Source organism: Epithele typhae, assembly GCF_022376455.1.
Source record: "Epithele typhae strain CBS 203.58 chromosome Unknown BXZ73scaffold_110, whole genome shotgun sequence".
Lineage (NCBI taxonomy): Eukaryota > Fungi > Basidiomycota > Agaricomycetes > Polyporales > Epitheliaceae > Epithele > Epithele typhae.
Window position 1 is genome coordinate 75,330 of NW_025954301.1, and position 20,295 is coordinate 95,624.

Below are 20,295 nucleotides of genomic sequence, written 5' to 3' on the forward strand. Positions count from 1 at the left end.
CGGCAAGTTAAATCAAGGAACGTACCACCACTGCAGTCTTCTGTGTGAGTTCACACACCCCTAAACTCGTCGTGTTCATTCTTTCCGACGACCTTCTCACCGCCTCGGCCAACTCTCTGTCTTCTTCCGAGAGAGCGTCCATCCTTCCATCGCGTTCTCCCACGACCGGAAGTACGTCCACCTCGCATGTCGCCCCTTCCTCCGGCGGAACCTTCTCGTCAAAGTACCGCCACACCACCTTCGCCGTGCACACCGACGAGCCCCTCGTCGAACATTGCCACGCGCTCTCCTGCACCAACAGCCCCGCGGCCCCGAAGCGCGCCAGCTCGTCCTCCTCGCCTGAGCGAGCGGCGTGACCGGGTCGAACCTGTTCGACGGCGGCGACGGCGGGTGCGCCGCGCGCTCCGCCGCGACCGGCGCCGTGAGCCTCGCCTTCACGCGCAGCGGCCACGCCGCGCTCTGGACCCACGACGTGCCCCACACGGGCGCGAGCAGCGGCGAGGTCTCGACGAGGGCGTCCCAGACGCGTGCGAACGCGGTCGCGTTGTGCGCGTGCGCGTCCCCGTCCGCGCACTCCACCGCCCAGCGCGCCGTGCTTCTTGACTCTGGGATGGGACTGGCGGAGGAAGCATGCGTCGTGGCCAGTCACTAGATGACTAGATAGGCCGGCGAGGCGAAGACGGGAGTGGGGTACCGAGCCGGTGCCGACGCCGGAAGAAGCTTCGTTGGATGATGAGGACTGCTGAGGCGGACTAGGATCTTGCGAACTTCCGAGGACGGTGTCGAAGAATCTTGACGCGGAAGGACGGCGAAACAGAGCTGGCGTCGGGATCGGGTCGGAGGGGGGCAGGTCAGAAGACGGGTAGTCGGCGAAAGCAGATGACGGGCGAGATTCGGAGCTGCGCGCATTGGATTTGTTGGCCTGCCGCTGTTCCAGCTCCTTGATAGAAGGTAAGTCGTCCCAAGAATGCGTGCGTTCCGGAATCCCCCACGAAGACGGCGTCGTCATCGGACGCGGCGAGCCTAGAACGAAGGAGTAGGAGCAGGGACGCGTCGCCGCGCACTTTGAGGCACATCCGAGACTGGTTGCACCAATGGGGGCGCTGGGGTATGAGAAGAAGCAGAAGTGCGCTTTTGAGTGGCTGTATGCACGATATCCGAGCTTTGGCCAGACTCGAGAGGCCTCTTCCGGCCCTTGGCTGCAGGTGGGGGACACTGAGTATTGGGGTTCTGGACGCAGACGCAAATGAAGCGGATCGAGTTCACAAAAGCTGCTCAGGACGAATTTAGCGACGCGTATAGTCAGGGAAGATAGGCGTGGGTCCTCACTGGAGCTTGTCCGAGTGACAGAGACGTCGCGTGGACTGGGACGCTGATAACGGAAGCCGACCACAGGACCTTCGTAGACCGCTTTGAGGGGTGGTGTGAGGGGCGCCTGCATGTCGGGCATGGACGAGTACACGACAAAGTTCAAGTCTTCCTGCAAGGTGCATTCAGTATACACAGCAAGGAGCAGTAATGTTAGGGTACGCACAAATACGATCTTCTGCTACGTCCATCGCATCTCGTCCGAGAGGGCATATACATATGATTTTGACTCTGAAAGAGTGAAGACGGCCGTCGGGTGCCTTGGTGGCTTCAATCGTCAGGCGTATGGTCGGGGTGCTGAACATCTGCCATTCGCCATTGCCGGCCTCGCTGGGTCCCGCGTTGCGCGCGCGCGAGTACTTGAGCAGCTCGTGAGAATCCGTCGTCGTGGTGGAAAGCGACATCACCAAAGGATTGAGTGATAAGTGGAAGAAAGTGGCACCCAGGGCGGAATTCATGCGAGGATTGTGCCGCACGGTCATGTGACTGAGTCCGATGTTCGAATCCCGTATCGTCCAGACATGCCGATTCGAAGATTTTTGCGAGGGCGAACAACGACATACATAGAATACAACCCAGAAATAAATCAAAGTTTTCACTGCTGGCGCATCTGAGGGACCTGAGCCGCGATCCACTGGCCCAGGACCTCAGGGATCCTCGACTGGATGTACACCGTTTCGGGACCAGTGGATCTGCATCGCGTTAGCACACTTCCCTCATGAAGTATATGAGCGAGATAAAAGGTACCAGAACACAAGGCCCTCGTCTGTATGCGAGCTCGAGAGGAAGCCCTGGGAGATGCGCTCAACCTTGGACTGCGCGATCCAAGCTTCAAGGCCGTTGTCGGCTGCAGCACCGCACCGTCATCCCTCTCCAGTGCGAGAAGAAGGATACAATGAAATGCCAATGACGCACCAACCCACCGCTCACCTAGCTGGATCGTGCGCAACTTGACGCCACCCTGGCCCGTGGCATGGTAGACGAACGGGCCGTCCCCAGAGAAGGCTGATCGTGGGTTGGCATGTGGTCCGTGCGGTGAGGAGCGAGGGCAGCAGAAGCGAGGGTGGATCGGACAGCGCTGGGCACGCACAGACAACCTTGCCACAGCCTTAGCTCATGGCGGTGCGCGCGACGCCGCCGCCGGTGCAGGCGAGGAACGCGTGGCTGCAATCACCCACGGAGTCTCAGTCTGGCGGTCGAGGTGGATGCGAGACCAGGGGACGGTAGTATCGCCCCGGGTCTCAACTTTGTGAGCATGGCCTCGCTCGGGCCGGTGAACGTCCGAGACCCGGACATCTGCGCAGGCCGCCGTGCTCGTGCTGACCAGGGTAGCCACGCTGCTGCTAAGAAATGAGTACCGACGAGAATATGTAGATGCTGTCAGTAGGAGATGGGACGGAGAGGGTGATAGCAATCGAGCAGTGAGCTTGGCCAATCGCTATCCCAGATAGACCTGGAAGATGCGCGCGGTCTGGATCCGTGCGAAGGTAAAATGCTTAAGGCTACAGCGACAATGAAAAAAGTACAAAAATGGTATGGTCTAGGGTCCCTATGTCACAGAGACGGTGCGAGCAAATGCATCCAGAGCCAGCCAGAGCCCCGCGGCGAGGTCATGAGTTGCTCCGTGGCGGCGATGGCGTCCTGCGCCTTTTCCGCACTCGTCAGCACTGTACGCGCCCAAACGCAGAGTTCCGTCGTCGTGTTTGCGAGAGAAGCGGCTGATCAACGAGGAAGGTAGGGGGTGCGGGGATCAGCGAGATTAACGGGAGATAGGCTTAGCACGCACTTCCGGGGAAGACCGAAGAAAGCGTACCTGACGACGCCGACGCTCGTCGACATGGATCCGGAGTCGGCGGCTTTCGACTTCGGCGGCAAATTCGAGCAGGGGCTTGTGCGCGCGGCGGCTCATTTGTCTGAACTTGCTGAGCTTGAGGCACGTTGTGCTGTTTTCGTCGTGCTCCCGGGGTCGCCTCCGATGCCGCGTTGAGCTCATTTTCCTCGACAAGGAGTGGAGCCCCGGCTTTCCCGAGCACCGCGGGCTTTTCCTCGACAAGAGAGGAACACAGAGTAGCGTCTGTTACGAAAGGGGACGAAAGTGAGGATCCGAATACCTCGGGATTGATCAGGAATGCTCACAGAAGGTGCAATCGTAGACGCGACTGAATTTGATCCGTTCACATGGGACCCCGAAGACAGACGGAAGGGGTCGGTATTCAAGTATTCGTCCTCGGAAACGGGCAGGTCCATCTTGAGGTCGGCGAGTTCCGGAGAGTTGTACAGAGGACAGAAGAAAATATTGGGATCGCTCCGGCTCTGCATATTGGGTATCGGGTGGCAGTCGGCGGTTGAAGTCCAGGGGCGATACTACAACGCTCTGTGCACAGCGTTAAGAATATATGTACAAGCTCTTGCTTTGAAGAGAGCCACATCCTGAAGCGGGCTTTCGGCGAACAAAGAGTCGTCATTGTGGTCTGAAAGTGAGATTGAGTGGTCTAGTGAGCCGCCCAGGAACCAACAAAGAGCCTTGAAAATGTCCACACGAACTTACGTGCTTCTTCACAGTTCGATGATACCAAATGTCAGCGCCTTTACGTCAAGACCACAATTTCTGACCAAGTACTTATGGCGCAGCGCTTGGTCAACTGGTTGTGACTTGATCCGTGCCAACAAGTAGAACGAATAGAGCCTCAATGGCGTGTAATTGTTGGTCTTCATCGGGGATTTCCAGTCTGTGGCCCCGTGACGGAACCCGTGGGACGGTGCAAAAGTGGACCGAACGACCCACCGGACGAGAGTACCAATAATTACGGCAACGTAGTGTAATCTTGCGGCAGCGTATGTGCCATTTCACCTGCATGTCTGCAATTTTGCAAAGGATCGGTGGTCCCGGCGTGGTGCACTGCAGTACTACTAGCATGACCCCAGAGTTGAGAAATGGGAGCGCCCGCAAGATCAAACCATGAGAATCTCAACCATCTCTGTTGCGATAGTCTTCGGATTTCGTACACATATTGGTAGTGTCATAAGAAATCAGTGTGCAAAGTTTCAAAGGAAACTGGTACGTATTGCGCCCCCAGTGGACGAACCGGCCGCGGACCCTAGAGTTGAGAAATTTCGCCGAGGCTTAGTCACAGTGCGGGTCACGCAGCCGACATCAACTCCGCTCGGCTAGGCTGTCAGATACGTCCAGGGATGACAGCATCCTCCCCAACGACAACGTCGGAGACTGAAATTCACTCACGTTCTGTGGCCGAAGTCACGCTTGAACTGACCCAAAGTGCGTTTTCGCCTCCCTCCCACAGATATCATGCCGGAGAATTCGAATTGGGGCAGCCACGCTTCATCCAATACCCCTCACGCAGCTTCAACCTAAGCGCTGGTCATGGGATCGTAGCCGACGGGTATCAAATCTTCGACTTTTCTCATTTGAGAGATGTTTGCGAAAGATCGTGCTTGTTTCTGCACGGAACGACGTCGTTCTTTTTGAAAACGAAAGTGAGAACATGTTCCTACCAGCGTGTGAATTTTCAACATTATCGGACGAGGGACGGGACCGCCAGACCAGATTTCTCAACACTGGGGGCATTTCTCATCACTGGGGTCGGACTAGTACGGCCTGTTAGCAACCATCGACACTCTATTCGACAGTCGCGAGCACATGGTTGGCTAGACCAACAATCGATGTGGATTGTGGTCGGTGTGAGAAGACGTGGGCTGATCGTCTGTCTTTACCATCGAGTGATGTACTGGTCCGGAGATGTTCCTCAAAAGTGGACGGATCCAAGCCGCGATACAGGTTTCATTTGTAAGTACGAGGGGAAGCGGCTGAGACAAGGCGGTCTTAAGTACCGCTTGGGGCGGGGGAAAATAACGACCGACGCACTCAAAGAGGCAAGATGCGGGGCAGGGCGGGGGCGGTGATATGGCGCTGCGACGCTCGGGCGCAAGCCTCGGCGATGAAGCTTGGAGATGGGTCTAAAAGCGGGGCAGCGGCTATCTGCCACAGCAGACGGGTGAGCAGGAAGCGGAAGTGCAGGTGCGATCGTGGAGGCACGGGCGCGGCACATTGCACCGGTTTAGCGCGAGGGAACGAACGGTCCGCCCGCGCCCAACGCGCTCGGAAGATTGAAGGCCGTCTTCCAACCCCTCCTCCTCCTCCTCCTTCGTCTGCCAACCTCGACCCGCCCTCCATGCGCTCTGGCTCTCGCTGAAACCCCCAGGTCCTCTGACTGTCCACGCTCGACGCGACCTCTTGGCTCTGGAAACACGCTCACCACTCTCTGCTGCGCACCTTTCGTCGCGCGAATGCACCCCCTCACCGTCCTCCCCTCGAACTCATCCTTGCTGGCTTTGCTGTCGCTCGAGACATTGTGCGCTCTTCGGTTCGCATCGCGTCCCCTCGACTGACTCTCTGGTGTACGTTCAGCGGCTCCGAGGTGCACCTCCGCAGTCAACATGTCGGGACGGGCTTGACAAGGTGAGCATATGTTCCGTGGCATGCGCGTTCAGAGGGAGGACAATGGATGGAGATGGTAGGGGAAGGAAAGCAGATGAGGTGGGCGAGGCGATCGGCAATGCCTCAGGGTCAGGTTCGATCGCTTGCAGACCGTGCCGTCTCGGCCGCGGGGCCGTCTCAAGCGGTGGCGGCGACTCGGCGACTCGGCTCAATGGATGCAACAGTACCTGAGGAGAGACAGGTTCATCCACTGGAGGTCACTGTGCCGGATTTCCCCCTCGTTTTTCTTCGCATACACCCACTATGGCAGCGGTTGACGATGTTCCTACAGCTGAACAACAAGTACGGACATAGTCCATGCACCCTGCAAGACCAGCTCAACCAAGCTTGCTCTGACGACCCTGGTATGTTCTCTTCTCTCTCGAACACGTCTGCCCTGCCGCTCAATGCATTATCCTAGACGACGATACTTGTACATGGTGCGTTGTCAAGGACCTTGTGCTAGTCGCCCTTCTCACTGCGGACGCATGCTCAGCAATACCATGATGTATAATGTCGGTGCAGCATGTCAAGCTTGCTCAGGCAACGCTACCTCTACCTGGTCGCAATGGGCGAGCGCACACTCCTGTGGGTCTACACCTGGTCCACCCCCCTCTCATCTTCAAGTCCAAAAAGACACTGTCCCGGACTGGGCCTACCAGAACCTCTCGTCATCCAGCGACTTCAACTTGGCAGCTGCTCTTGCGCAGTCTCGTACGTTGCGTGACTTCCCGTGACCACTGACTCTAGCTAATTTTATACTCCACACCCTTCCTCAGCGCCGAATCAAGGTCTATCAAAGGGCGCAGAAGTGGCTGTGATCATCTCCGTAGCAATGGGCGCGCTGCTGCTGTCGTCGCTCGGCTTCTGGTGGTATTGGCGACGGAAGTGGGCACGCCAGCGGAATTCGCGACAGAAGACACTCCCGCTCCTCCCAGGACAGAACTCACCATTCCACCCTGCGAAGTGGTTGCGGTGGGTCGGCTTATTCCGTGGGTCGCAACGCCTTCGCCCGACAAAGAAGAACTCCGAGTGGGAGATCGACGATGACGACGACGACGACGACGACGGCACGGAACTCCTCTCGCAGTCTAGCGGAAAGCGGAACAGCTACCACAGCCCGTACTCTGCGCTGTCTCCGCAACGTGCGTACCAACACAACGTCAGCCCAAGCACGTCGGGCCACGTGCAGTCTCCGTCGGGCTCAAGCTTGCTCTCGCGCTTACCAAGCGTCAGGTTGCCGTCCTTCTTGGAGCGCTTCTCCAAGTTCAAGGACGGGGTGCCCAAGAGCACGTCATACAAGTCCAAGTACGTGTCGCCCTCGTCTGCGGACGTCAACTTCCAGATCGACGGGCCCATTCCCGAATCTGGCGAACTCCTCGGACGCAAAGGGACCACGCGCACCGTGGCAGACTTCCGCCCTCGACTTTCGGGTTCGCCCCCCGGCGACAATAATGCCCACCGACTTTCAAGACCCGTAACGGATCCCGGTGCGGCGCGACCGGACCACATGGACGAAGGTTTTGTTCTAGTCCCAGAACCGGCCCCGGTTCCAGAGTCGGTTCTGATCATCTCGAAGGACGGACGGGATTTCTCACTGGACGACACGACGACTGTCGCAGGCATGTCGGGAGGCAACTCGGCCCTTTCCCATCCCGTACGTGGTTTTACTCACGTATCATCGCTCGTCACTCACTCACACGTTTTACGCATTAGCCCTCCGCCTTCGGTGGGCGATTAACGACGTCCTCCAGGTCGGGCTCGTTCTCCCGCACCGGCACCGCCAGCATGATCGTCAGCCCCGTCTCCGCCTGGCAGTCAAGCACGGGCAGCTCCTCCTGGCTGCCCTCCCGCAGCCACCGCGCGGAGACCTCCTCGACCGTCTCGGGCGCGTACCCGCACGAGCTGCGCCGCGATCCGGACCTCGCGGCGCCGCCCAGCTGGGCGAACAAGTTCCCCCTCCCCCCCGCCATCGTCCCGCCGGTCCCGCCGCTGCCCCCTCTTCCGGACTTGCCGCAGGTGGCCCCGCTGGCGGTGCGGCCGCGGCCGTTGCCGCGGATGCCGGTGGAGGACCTGGAGCCTCCGCGCGTGCTCCCGGAGGACAGGGAGCGGGAGTCGCCGACGGCGATGACCCCGCGGACATTGGCGCGCGGACATTTCGATGACGGAGTCAGAGGCAGCCGTTGATTCGCGCGTTGTATGCGCCCGTGCGGTCGTATATACACAGCGGCCTGCGGTCGTTTTGCGTCATGCTCCGCCGTGGCGCGCTCTCGTCGGCGGAGCGGCGTCGGAGATGGCGTCTGCGTATGTGGTTGCTTGTACGTATTTACCAAGGACTCTATCCATATCACGCGATGACACTTGTACATATTCCACTAACATGCGGACAGTGGTATCATAGTTCTTTGCTGTACTTAGTATCGAACGGGATGCTCGCCTCTCAAGGTAAAACGACCTCGATGGACGTCTAGACTCGCTGGAATGGATCCATAACCACGGCATTGAGGTCCCCAGCGACGGACCCTCCTATGTACACGAGTATAAAACTAGAAACAGATGTACTCGTTGTTTGAGTTGCCCTCGGATCAAAGTGGCATCAATGGAGACCAGTCACCCGCGCAAGCGGGTAGATGCGCTCAGAACACCGGAGCGTCTGTCCAGACAATACAGACGGGATTCCGGCTAGGTGGGGCCCAGATAAATTGACACAACCAGCCAGAGGGTGTGCTAGGACTAGTGGTATTAGTAGTCGCATACTCGACCGCGCTGATGGCCGATCGTTCCCACTCGCCTGGGCGCCTACCCCGGGATCATGATGCCCGGCGGGATTTTGCCTTCTGTCCACTCCGAGCACGCGGCATGGAGGTCCATCAGCGCGCACACCACTCGTCGCACATGGCCATTGATCTTCTCCTTGACGACTTTTCTCCGTGGCCTCTGTGCCTTGTTGCTGGTGCTCCACCTCAGACCTGCGTCCTAGCTAGTAGCTAGTACCCAGGTCATGGAAGAGGCGCAAAGGTAGTAGACTAGCTACTTGTTACCGCTCAAGTCGCAGCCGACTAACTTGGTCGAATTTCAAGTCCTACCCGCGAATCCGTGCCGTCAGGATGGTCATCCGAGATCGCTGCAGTCGGAAAGAACGCATGTCGACATCGCCTATGCCCAGAAGCGAGCCCCGGTCTCCACCCTTTTTTACGACGGACACCGGTTCCCGCGGACGTCGGAGGGAAACGCGCCCCTATATACCCTTCAGCAACGCGGCGCAGCCCTTGCTTTGCGCCTTTCCGCTCCTTCCGCTCGTTGCTCCCTGTTCCGGCGTCCCCTTGCCCATGTCCCATGTGTCGCTCCTTGCTCGCAACCTGGCTTATTTCGACGTATGTTGCCTCTACCTTCAGCCTGCCCCTCCCTTTACTCGCCGCCTCCCATGGTCTCGCCCCGCTCTCGGAACTCTCCTGGCATCTGAACCCAGAGCCCGAAGACTCTGGCAAGACCCATGATCTGGAGCGGAGAGGATTAGCGCAGCTTGATAGAGAGGTCTCTCAAGGGCAAGAAGATGGAGTCCCCAAAGTCACAACCATCTCTCCCTCTGTGGCGTTCAACGATACACCCCTTGAGGTAAATGGAAAAGTTTCTCAGATCTTTGCTCTCAATGCGAGCTCAAGGCACGATAGCTCTCCGTCCGGGCTCGCCTGTCTTTACCGCTCTCCTTTTCAATATTTCTCGACATCCCTTCACATGACACCCATGCGTATCATGCGCAAGGAGATTCATTCGTTGCTGTCGCACGTGAGTATGGAGCTTACCCAAGTTGTAAACTGATACTGAGGGACCGGCTCGCAGAGCGATTCCCAGCACGTACATTAAGCCCTATTCGAACAGTAGACATCCACGCGCAGGTCACCGCGCTCTCGACCGACACTCAAGCCCTCCTGTCTTCTTCTAGGTCCGATGCCTTCTTTGTGCCATCCGTTGTGCATACGCACTAACGACCGATTCAGAGCACAACACGCTTCTGGGAACGTCCGTCGTGATGGAAGCGACGATAGCCAACCAAGGACTGTGTCTACTGGGGCCGTACTGGGCGGCACTATTCCAACCGTAGCCTTCTTGGTGATCGCAGTTGGAGCGACGTCCTTCTTGCGGCGCCGCAAACGTAGAAGGGGTCGTAAAGGACCCCAGGACGACAACCAGAGCGAGATCATCGAGTATTTGGACTCACCCCGAGAAGCGCCTGGTCACCTCTACCCTTACTACTATTCCAAAGACGCGAGTACCTTTCACGAAGATCACGAAGCCTCAATGCCTTCCTCTGCCACATATCTTATTTCCGCACCCCCCAGCCCCAGTCCTTCAATCACCCCGCCTCCCCCCGCCATCGTGCACCAGCATCACTGCCTCGCCCACGACAAACTCCCCTCCACAAACAGCGCGCCGACCTCCTCGACCCGCTTCAACTCCACCTCCACCTCCCGCTCCAACTCCCGCCCCACGATCACCCGCACCGCCACCCACCCTCCTCCCCTCCTCCTCCTCCTCCCTCCCGACCCGCGGCGCCCCCTATCGGCGGCGTCGGACACCGCGATGCACCCGCTCTCCGCCGTCACCGCCGCGCACCCGAAGATGCACCGCGGCCCACCGCGGCTCGTCGCCGTCAACGCGACCGCGGCGGACATCATCAGCCCCGCGTCGCCCGGGCCCCACGCGCGGCCGCCGTCGACGATGATGGACGGGGATGGGGACCCGTTCCGAAGGATGCCGAGCCCGGTGGTGGCGCCGCTGAGGAGCGGATCGTCGCTCGGGGAGATTTCCGCGCGCGCGGGAGGCGGGACGATCCCAGAGGCGACTTCGCCGGTGGCGACGGTCGAGGTGTTGCGGGCGAGGGCGCTGGAGGAGAAGGCAAAGCCCGAGAAGGGTGGGGCGGGCGGTGGTGCCAGGGCGCACAAGGAGACGGTGACGGAGCTGAAGACCGAGATCCAGATGCTGATCCAGGAGGTGAGGGCGCTGAAGAGCGACCAGGATATCCTGGACAGGGAGCGCGAGACGAAGTACGGGATTGGGTCGGGGATGTGAGGAGTAGTATGTGCGCGACCGCCCGTCGCTTCGTGCGTCTCCCCGAATTTGCGTCTGGACATATACGTGTGTATCGAGTAGTTGATAATCTGGATCACTCTTACTTTGTACGTATGCCTCTATTCTATCCTGCGCCTGCGCACACATTTGTATCATCATCCGGGTAAAGTGCACTTGCTTTAGTCATCGCAACGCGCCAAACGGCCCAAACGAACCCCATAGCTTGCTCACGCATCCATCCAGTTCTTGCACTGGATAATAGCCCCATCAGTCGCGTAGAGGCTTTGGAGCATAGATTGCTTACGAAGAATCGGCGATGAACCGTGGATCCAGCGTCATCTATTGTTTTCACCTCCTCCGGTGTCAAGTCGGGAAGGCGCAAAATATCGAGGTACTCCTGCATGCGCTCTGCCTTAGAGCTAGTCCTGTGAGTAAGGTCAATTAGATTCCAGTCCCGACGGAAGTAAAGCAACCATACGTGATCTCTATCACCCCGTGCGCGCGATGCCACAAGAGAAGCACCTGAGCCTCAGTCACAGGCGCTCCTGCCTCCTTCTCCAGTCGCCGACGAATGGGAGCCAGCAGCGCTGAGTCGACGGGGCCGTCCGGGAACCGAGTCAGCATCGCAAGCCCGGAGTAGCCAGCGGTCGCGATGCCGTGCCGCTCGTGGATGGCGACAAGGGTCTTGTTCGTGTCGTACACGTACGGATGATACTCGACCTGTACCATAGTCGGAAATCAGCACGCGCTGCACATCCGCATCGCGGTCTTGGAGGACGTCACCTGATTGACCGCGGGAATGACCTTCGCGTCTTCCAGGATCGTGTGCAGCTGGGTCGCGTTGAAGTTCGACAGCCCGATCGTCCGCGCGAGCCCCGCCTCCTTCACGCCCTCCATCTCGCGCCACGTCGCCTTGAGGTCCGCGAAGAATATGGGCACGTGGATGAGGAACATGTCGACGTAGTCCACCTGCAGCTTCCGGAGCGAGTCTTCGAGCGCGCCGCGCACGCTCTGGCCCTCGGGAGCTTGTTGAGCTTGGTGTGATATAGAGATCGGCGCGCGGCCGGCCGCACGTCGCGATCGCGGCGCCCAGGAACTCTTCGTTCTTGTACAACTGCGCGCCGTCGAGGTGGGTGAACCCGGCGGAGATCGCGGAGAGGATGGTGGAGGTGGTGTCGTGCTCGCGGTGGATGGTGCCGGTGCCGTATCCGAGGCGGGGACACGTGTGCCGTCGTTGAGAAGTACCATCGGCATTGGTGGAAGCTGGGAGGCACCCATGGCAGTGGAGGATGACGGAGGTCGATTGTGAAACGAGAGAGCAACAGCGGATTTCCCGTTGGTCCAGCGCAGATCGGGCACGTGTCCTGGCTGTTGAGGCTGATGGTTTACCGTCGGTGCGAGTTTCGAGATTATGGATTGGCAGGTGGACGACGGACCTTTTGCAGAACGAACATGACGATAGCGTTGAGGCGATAGATGATATACATACTGGATTTGGAAGTGTGCACATGTGCCTTGTCGGGCGTCTGCTCAAGTGCGCGCACGAGAGACATCGCGCGTGTCCTGGTTCGATACGTTCTTAGCTGTGTAGTTACACGCGCATATGTGACACATAGGGATAGAATGAGAATAATAATAATAATAAAAGCGTGTCCTGGTTCCCTGTTCTGCTCCATCTACCCCGCTACACCCAGTCTCCTCCCATATCGCCCCGCCCTGGCTACTCCTCGGCACGTTCAAAGATCGGTGCCATAGACTGGGGTGCCTATTCACAACGTCGCATCTGTCCATGAGAACCCCAGGTATGTACCTACCAAACCTAATCCTCGCCCCTTCATTCTCGCTCGGTCTCCCAAGGACTTCGAGAACTGCCACGAAACCGTCAATATTACCTCCGGCACGCTCGCCCGCGCTCTCGACTGGCCCAGCATCCCATACGCTCGCGTCACAGTGACTACGAACGGAATCTACGTCAAACTCCCTCTGATACCCTGCTACGATCGCTCGGGGGTCCAGCATTGTCTCGCCATCCTCACTTGCCAGGTGCCTCTACCGCGGAGGGACGAAAACCAGGATCGCCCGCGTCACTTCGAACAGCGCAAGCTTCAAGTCGTCTGTTTGGTTCTCCACTCGCATGGCGAAGGGCAATTGTGCAAGAGCACCGAGATGTTCGTAGGATTCGCGCCCATAGCTGAAAGGCTGCAGATCGACCCCTGGAATCCGATCAAAGCCGCGCTCGACAACATGGCGAGCTACTTCCGCCTGGCGACGCTTCCTCTCGAAAGCCTCAAGGCGTTTAAGGATAACGCCAAGGTCGAGTCCATCTACATCCACCATCCCACTTCCGATGAGGACGGTCCCTCGGGGTCCACCTTCCTCCTCCAGGCGCTTGCGCGAGAAGGCTTGGACGACCCCAAGTTCGAGCTGACGACATGGTGCTCGGATGTTCTCACCCTCTCTCTCTCTCTCTCACCAAGCAGGGCTTCGCCGTCAGCCGATCCCGCACTCAGATGATCACGATTTCCGACGTCGCGTCGAAGTCGGACGGGCTCACTATCGAGGTCACCCGCTGCGACTGCGCGGGCCATCATCCTTCCCCGCTCCAACAGCAGCGACTCGGTGTCCCCGCCGCAGTACTGGTCGTGGGACATCGCCGCGGACTATTACGGCGATGCCGGCTCGCGCGCGAACTGGAATTGCTCCAGCTACCACATCTACTCGTGGGACATCAAGGACGGCGTCGCGCACCGCTCGTTCAAGCCACCGGGCCGACAGTCTGCCGGCGGGATCGAGCACATCAGCATCCTGGTCAAGCACGTCCCGCAGCCGGAGCGCTTCGTCGTCGACCTCAAGGTCGTCCGGTTCCGGCCTGACGAGTTGGCGTCCCAGCCGACGTGGCCCGCGGAGGACTTTCCGCCCTTGCCGCCGTCTACCATCTCCGGCTAGCCCGAGCCCTCTGATGGACCAAGTCCGAGTCAAACGCCTGCTACGGGGGTCATCCCGTATACGGGAGAGTCTAGGCTGGGTCTGACGTCCCTACGCAGAACGGCCTCGTGGACCGAGCTGGAAGTTTACCGTTTATCCCCAGATCACGGAGCACTACCCGTGGTGACCGCGCTACCACCGAAGATTTGTGAGAAGAAGCTCAAGAAGCGTCGCACTGCCAATGATGCTGCAAGTCGAGGTGAGTATGGCATTAAGTACCTCTGCGCTGCCCCCGTTTACAGCTGAATATGTCAGACTCCGAGAAGCCCTCAACTCCTCAACCTGCTCAAGAAACTCCCGACGCATCTCCTGTAAAGCACCAAACGAATTCTGCTGGTATTAGACCGTTTGGTTGGATGATGGCGGCGATGATGATGATGATAATTGTGCTTTTGCTCCTTGTACTATCACGACCCCAGTGTTCGGACAGACCCTAGTGTTCAGACAAACGTGAATTGGGCTCCAGTACCTCTACCGACAATCATGAAATCTTATATTTGGCTAGGATATCTTCTCACACAGCTATGTTCGAAGTTTCGCGTCCTCCCAGTCCAAGCTGGGTCCGATCTCGAGGATGCACTCATTTTGCAAAGTGCCGATCACACGCCCAGCCCAGCGCTATTTCTCTTCCCCCTCAATCCACGACGTCCGCCCGTCATCCACCGTGGATGGCTGTTGCATTCGACGTTATCAAGAGATGACATTGCTGGATTTCGGGGGCAGTTGGTTCGGAAAGACAAAAAGGGGAGGCCAGGGGAGGGCAGCATCAAGAGACACACACTTCATCACGTGCAAAAACGCGCCTGTCACATCGTGTTACGGGAACGCGACGCGGGACCGACGCGCTGAGTTTCGACTCTTTCTCTCCCCCACTGGCTCAAGCTGCTGCCGCTCATCCCGTTCAACGGTGATGTCGGACATCGTCTTTGAACAGGTTGTTTATCACATCTCCGAAACCCTCGACGTCCAGAAACGCGAGCAGCTCTCCCAGGTCCTCGACGCGCGCGGGGCACAGAAAGCCGAAGATGTCACCGACCCTGACCTCACCCACTTCATAACATCGTCTTTGCCCCTCGAAGACTTCGTGGAACAGCTCCCCCCACATTCTCGTGCGCATACAGTCACCCCACTATGGGTCGAACGCTCCTTTGTCCTCGGCTCCCAGCAAGACCCCGAGTTCTTCTCCGCCGACCCCGCCTACCTCTTCTCTGGCGTCACCGCGACTGCGACAGACCTCTCGGCGGCCGACTGCGAGCTCATGTCGGCCGCGATCACCGCCATGGGTGGCCAATGGCGCACGGCCCTCACCCGCGACGTCACCCACCTCTTCGCGCTCGCAAAGGGGAGCGCAAAGTACGAAACGGCGATGCACTACCGCGAACAGATGAACGTTTGTGTCCTCGTCCCCCACTGGTTCGACGACACCGTCCGGCTCGGCATCCGCGACCTCCCCACGCGCAAATACGAGTGGCCCGAGCCTGCGGTCTTCGGCCAGCGACTGGAGGGCCGAACTTCTCAAGAGGACGTCGACTACGAGCCTACGAAGGAGCGGATGATGCTGTACGACACGGTCGATGTCGGCCGACGACCACAAGAAGATGCGACCGGCGGAAGGGAAGGTGTGGGAAGGGAAGCGGATCCTCTTGGGCCTCTCGCTGGACCTCTCCGACCATCAACGCGACGCGCTTTGCGTGGACATCCGACGACAAGGCGGAATTCCGATCGTGTCCCCTCTGAGAAGTCACGAAGGCGGCGGGACGCGTGCAAGAGGAGTTGGCGAAGATGGAGGAGACGGACATATACGTGACGCGGTATCGGACAGGAGCGGCGTATGCTAAGGTGCGTCTCTTCCTCGTTCTGCGCCATTTTCCATCTCCAATGGGGGCTATAGGCATACAAGCTCGAGAAGACGATCGGCACGCTCGCGTGGTTGTGGTATGTCCGTGCCTCTGGCAAGCTATCGAGGCCGGCAGACCAGCTTCTGCACTATCCTATCCCCGACTCGCCGGCAAGCGGCTTCGAGAAAGAGGTGAGAGCTCGAAGTACATGAAGGCTGTTTTGACGCATAGATTCAGGTGGTCACCGTCACCAACTACACAGGGAAGGACCGGGAATATCTGAAGAAGCTCATCACTCTCATGGGGGGAGAGTTCACGGCGTCCATGTCCGCGGAGAAGAACAGTATCGTCGTGGCTGCATAGTGCGTGTCTTGATGTTCGAAGCGAATGTTTGGCTCAATCAAAGCAGTTTGCAGGGGACGAAAACGGACAAGGCGGCATCATGGTCTATCCCTATCGTCAACCACACCTGGGTTGAAGATGCTTCATTCAATGGCGACGCTCACCCTGCTCGCGACAAGTACATCCTGTTCCTCCTGGCGTCGACTTCAGCGTCGTTTTGGCACAGCGGGGCTAGGCAAGATCGCATGGGAGCCAGGTCAGTTGGAGGAGATGGAGGCCGAAGTGGAGGCCGAGGAAGAGGCTTGGACACGTCGCCGAGAAACGCACGAATACCAAGACCCTACCACTAGTCCACGAAAGCAGAAGAACCACAAGGCCCGAGACGACTTGCGACCAGTCGGAACGCTGCAGAGCGTGGGTGAGGTCGAAGATGCAATCGCGATGGACGAAGGCGCGGACATGGATGTGGACCCGACCAATCGGCCATGGATGTGACGACGAGCCGAGCCCTAGCAAACCGTCACCAAGAAGTCGCCAGCGAAACCTGGTGAAGAGGAAGCTTGTCCGGAGGGTCTCCCGAAAGCCTGAGAACGACTCAGAAGAGCAACGTCCCACCACTCCCGACACGTCTCCCAAGAGGCCCTCACGAACAACGAAGCCGCAAAGGCTGCCCCCGCGGACTCGACTGGAGTCGCCCACCACGTCCAGGAAGCTTCAGACCGCACGTCGAAAGGTCCTGCCTCGCGATGAAGAGAGCTCCGCCGAAGAAGAAGTTCCGAAGACGAAGTCCAAGGCCAGAGCCAAGCCAGCAGCCCCCGCACCCTCGACCGAAAACAAGGAACAGGTCTCTACGAAGAAGCATAAGGTCGTTCACCCTCCCAGCGACTCAGACTCGGACTTCCCGATGACCTCCGCTCTGTCTCGGCGACCTGCTGTCGAACAACAAGGGCAAGGCACGCGAAAAGCCTGCGCCGAAGAAGCGCGACGCCGACCCTGCCGTTGCCGACGGCCACGACTCCCTCCCATACGCAGCGAAAAGGCAAAACGAAGGCACCCACGACTTTCAAGGTGGGACCTCCGAAGGCCGCACCGAAAGCGTCAGCGTCGAGACACCGGCCCTCGCAAGATCAAGAAGACGGCGGCGCTGGAGGCGGAGAAAGAGCATGGTGATCATGCGTCCACAACAGAGAGCCCTTACAAGGTCGGACGGACGCCACGGGGGGCCGCGACGAAGGCCGCGCAGAAGCTGCACGATGTCGTGATGCCGGACGTGCTCTCGTACCAGAAGGAAGTTAAGAGCGGGACGGTGCGTGCCACCCACGAACGCGACGGCGGAGCATCAACGTCGTTGCCGGCCAAGGGCAAGAAGCGCCCCTCGATGGGATCGGCAGGCCCGGAGAGTGAAGAGGAGGATGAGATTGCACAACCGGAGAAGAAGAAGCGGAAGGCGGGTGAGGTGGAGAACGGTGGTGCGGCGCCGGGGAAGGGGAAGAGGAGGAGGAAGTCGGGCACGGATGCGGATGCGACGCGCAGTGAGGATGAGCAACCCGCCCCAAAGGCCGCGCAGGCCGTGCGGGTCATGACACAGCTGGTTCTAGGAGACGACGTGACTAAGTGCGTATCTATCTCTCACTCCGTCCAACCTCCGTTGAAACGCACTACGCAGCGATTGACGAAGTGGGCGTCAAGTTCGTCACCAAGCCCGCAGAGTGTACACATCTGCTCGTCAAGAACGTGGTGCGGACAGAAAAGTTCCTGTGCGCGATGGCTGTGCACCGCATGTGCTTACTGAAGGGTGGGCTACGTCGTCAGCTGCGAGCAAGAAGCTGCTCGGTGAGTGGCGCGTATCCGTTTCGACAAGCGCGTACACTGATACCATTGGCAGCGAGGACCAGTTCGCGGTCAAAGACGGGGACACGGAGAAGAAGTACGACTTCAAGCTCACAGACGCGCTGAGTTCGCGAAGAAGAACGCGGGGAAGCTCTTCAAGGGGATGACGTTCTAGTCACGCCGAAGGTCCCCGTCGAGACCAAGCTCCTCAAGAATGTCGTTACCGCGAACGGCGGCACAGTGCGTATTTTGTATGACATTCTGGTCTTCCGATGCTCATACCACTGCGTCAGCTCTCTACCCAGTCGCCTACGGTGCGGATCTTGGACGGACACGACAATCGCTTCGTGATCTCGAGCCCCGGAGATGTGTCGATCTGGCGGCCCTCGTGAAGCACCATCCCATCTACAACCAGGAGCTCATTCTCACCAGTGCGCTCAAGCAGGAGATAGATGGGATCAGGCTACATTCCGGGTCCCGGGTTCGTCTTGATCAATTGTGGGTACCGGGTGGATTGCATTGCCACTATGGCTTGTGTAGTATGTTTACTGTGCCTTATCGCTATCTCGTACATTCTAGTGGTCGCATTGCTTTCATTGATTGATATACCTGTTTGTCTCTTAGAACCAGGCTCCACTGATTGGACTTCGAAGTTCGAATCTAGTCGAACCACTTCATTTCCGCTGTTGGCCAGCCGCCTCATAGTACTTCGAGACAGGTCATGTCGATACTTGGTGCGGCCCCGTACGCATATGTACTCTAGTACATATTCACAAACTCCGGAACATCAAGCAGAGTCAATGACCAATCCGCCGGCGGTAAACGGGAATCCATGTATGACTAACATTGGAGTAGGAAGTCGCGGGACGAGCCCAACAGTGCAACCCAATGTGAACACCAAACCCGACTTGAGAAGGGTCGCAACACCACAGACGCTAGCCATGATGCTCAGGTCAACGTGTGTTGCCGGAGTCTTTGCAGCGCAGGAACGAAGTGTCAAACCGGTGTCGTACCAACTTGCGGTCAGTGTCCAGTACAGATCGTCATGCCCTGAAGCATTTACGAACTTCGTGGTATAGAGCAGGAGGATGCACATTGCACACTGTAGGTGACGTCTGTCAGGGCTGGCGAGCGGTATGAATCGCGCGAGTTCAGTAATGAGAACTTCTCAGACGCGTAATAAGGTTAAAGCGAATACTATACAAAGCTTGTCCGCTTGAAGTCGTCACGGGCGCTGTATTAGTACTGCTCCTTCGACTGTGGCATCGCATCAAGTTTGGTCGCCTTACCCTCGCCGACCTTCTCGATGCGCATGAGCTCGATTTGGACCACATTCCGATCATCTCCCTCCAGCCCAGCGATCGATGCGGATAGGAGCCTCGTCCGCACCGCCGAGCTTGTGATGGATGGTGGCAAAGAGCTCGTACTTGAGCGGGAACTCGGTGTCGTAGTGCACTTTCTCGTTGAAGCTTTGGACAATGCGGTATCGATCTTGGGCTTCCAGAAGTGCTTGGAATAGATCCAGATCATGAATCGCTGAGACAACAGAGACGGTCGGTTGGATGGGGTCGCGGACGAAGTCGCGCCGAAGGACAGAGCAGGGGAGTGGAGTCTCGTACCTCATGTCCCATAAAAGCGACGGCCCCCCTACCACATATTGCCTTCCAGTCATCATAGACAACGACAATATGTGGCGGGAGAGGAGATACTCCTATAGAGAGAGCTAGAGGACGATCTAGTGGGATGATTTAGATACGAGCAAGTATAGCACGATAGACTGACCGACAGGGTTCTTAGGAAGCTGCTTGATTTCGTTGGCACCATCTTGGGACATGATGGTATTCGGTCAAGGTGAGCACGGTGGGAACCAGTGAGGGGGCGAACGTGATCCGCTCTGGCTGCGGATTGCTACCCATTCAACAACATAGACGCGGGTCGAATATACTCGCCTCGGCCTCTCTTCGCACTCGTGCAGGTTAGGCGATGCCTTGTTTAAAGTCTTTGAAAATTCTGCTGTTATCAGGAGACGATGCTACTGATCATAGCAGCCAGTCCTCCGGATGAGGTCAGAGGTGAAGGCGTCGCAACGCCCTCGACGTTCAAATGGACAGCAGGACGTAAGAGTATATTGGTCGTCGCCGCTCTTAAATCGGGAAATTTCGAAGTCACAGTTGACCACACACCTGCGGGTTCCTTCCAGGTCCAAAGCACATCCTGCAAGCTACGCGGTCTGTGCTGTGTTCCAATTTTGGCGTTCAATGGCGGCCAATTAAAGGGCTACAGCCTCCACGTGACCTGCCACTGTAATTGCCACGTGGGACTCTGATCGCGGTTGGTTCGCGGTCCGGACAAGACGGTTTGTGGGCG

General features: G+C 58.3%; 6 protein-coding genes across 6 annotated transcripts; 4 read left to right on the forward strand and 2 right to left on the reverse strand.

Annotated features, from left to right (window-relative positions):
- Positions 1-12: 12 nt before the first annotated feature.
- Positions 13-1,826, reverse strand: BXZ73DRAFT_107435 (uncharacterized protein; the record flags this gene model as incomplete). Its single annotated transcript, XM_048016895.1, has 8 exons — positions 13-30; positions 358-605; positions 658-940; positions 993-1,082; positions 1,153-1,271; positions 1,330-1,480; positions 1,535-1,546; positions 1,599-1,826. 8 exons carry the CDS (start codon positions 1,824-1,826, stop codon positions 13-15), a joined length of 1,149 nt encoding a protein of 382 aa, XP_047871877.1.
- A 3,299-nt stretch (positions 1,827-5,125) lies between these two features.
- Positions 5,126-8,050, forward strand: BXZ73DRAFT_93190 (uncharacterized protein; the record flags this gene model as incomplete). Its single annotated transcript, XM_048026595.1, has 9 exons — positions 5,126-5,173; positions 5,795-5,845; positions 6,156-6,228; positions 6,317-6,577; positions 6,643-7,296; positions 7,396-7,520; positions 7,580-7,657; positions 7,682-7,846; positions 7,883-8,050. 9 exons carry the CDS (start codon positions 5,126-5,128, stop codon positions 8,048-8,050), a joined length of 1,623 nt encoding a protein of 540 aa, XP_047871878.1.
- A 1,149-nt stretch (positions 8,051-9,199) lies between these two features.
- On the forward strand, positions 9,200-10,933 carry BXZ73DRAFT_107437 (uncharacterized protein; the record flags this gene model as incomplete). The annotated part of the gene is made up of 4 exons (XM_048016896.1): positions 9,200-9,478; positions 9,535-9,649; positions 9,704-9,806; positions 9,862-10,933. The coding sequence occupies 4 exons, from the start codon at positions 9,200-9,202 to the stop codon at positions 10,931-10,933; spliced, it is 1,569 nt and encodes a 522-aa protein (XP_047871879.1).
- Positions 10,934-11,160: 227 nt separating this feature from the next.
- On the reverse strand, positions 11,161-12,486 carry BXZ73DRAFT_107438 (Aldo/keto reductase; the record flags this gene model as incomplete). The annotated part of the gene is made up of 6 exons (XM_048016897.1): positions 11,161-11,184; positions 11,238-11,358; positions 11,412-11,653; positions 11,717-11,942; positions 12,007-12,196; positions 12,423-12,486. 6 exons carry the CDS (start codon positions 12,484-12,486, stop codon positions 11,161-11,163), a joined length of 867 nt encoding a protein of 288 aa, XP_047871880.1.
- A 613-nt stretch (positions 12,487-13,099) lies between these two features.
- BXZ73DRAFT_82325 (uncharacterized protein) lies at positions 13,100-13,879 on the forward strand (the record flags this gene model as incomplete). The annotated part of the gene is made up of 2 exons (XM_048023680.1): positions 13,100-13,368; positions 13,474-13,879. The coding sequence occupies 2 exons, from the start codon at positions 13,100-13,102 to the stop codon at positions 13,877-13,879; spliced, it is 675 nt and encodes a 224-aa protein (XP_047871881.1).
- A 949-nt stretch (positions 13,880-14,828) lies between these two features.
- BXZ73DRAFT_82326 (uncharacterized protein) lies at positions 14,829-18,772 on the forward strand (the record flags this gene model as incomplete). The annotated part of the gene is made up of 12 exons (XM_048023681.1): positions 14,829-15,537; positions 15,660-15,757; positions 15,810-15,947; positions 15,994-16,118; positions 16,166-16,354; positions 16,449-16,589; positions 16,612-17,712; positions 17,893-17,931; positions 17,984-18,054; positions 18,222-18,359; positions 18,553-18,632; positions 18,692-18,772. The coding sequence occupies 12 exons, from the start codon at positions 14,829-14,831 to the stop codon at positions 18,770-18,772; spliced, it is 2,910 nt and encodes a 969-aa protein (XP_047871882.1).
- Between the last annotated feature and the right edge of the window lie 1,523 nt (positions 18,773-20,295).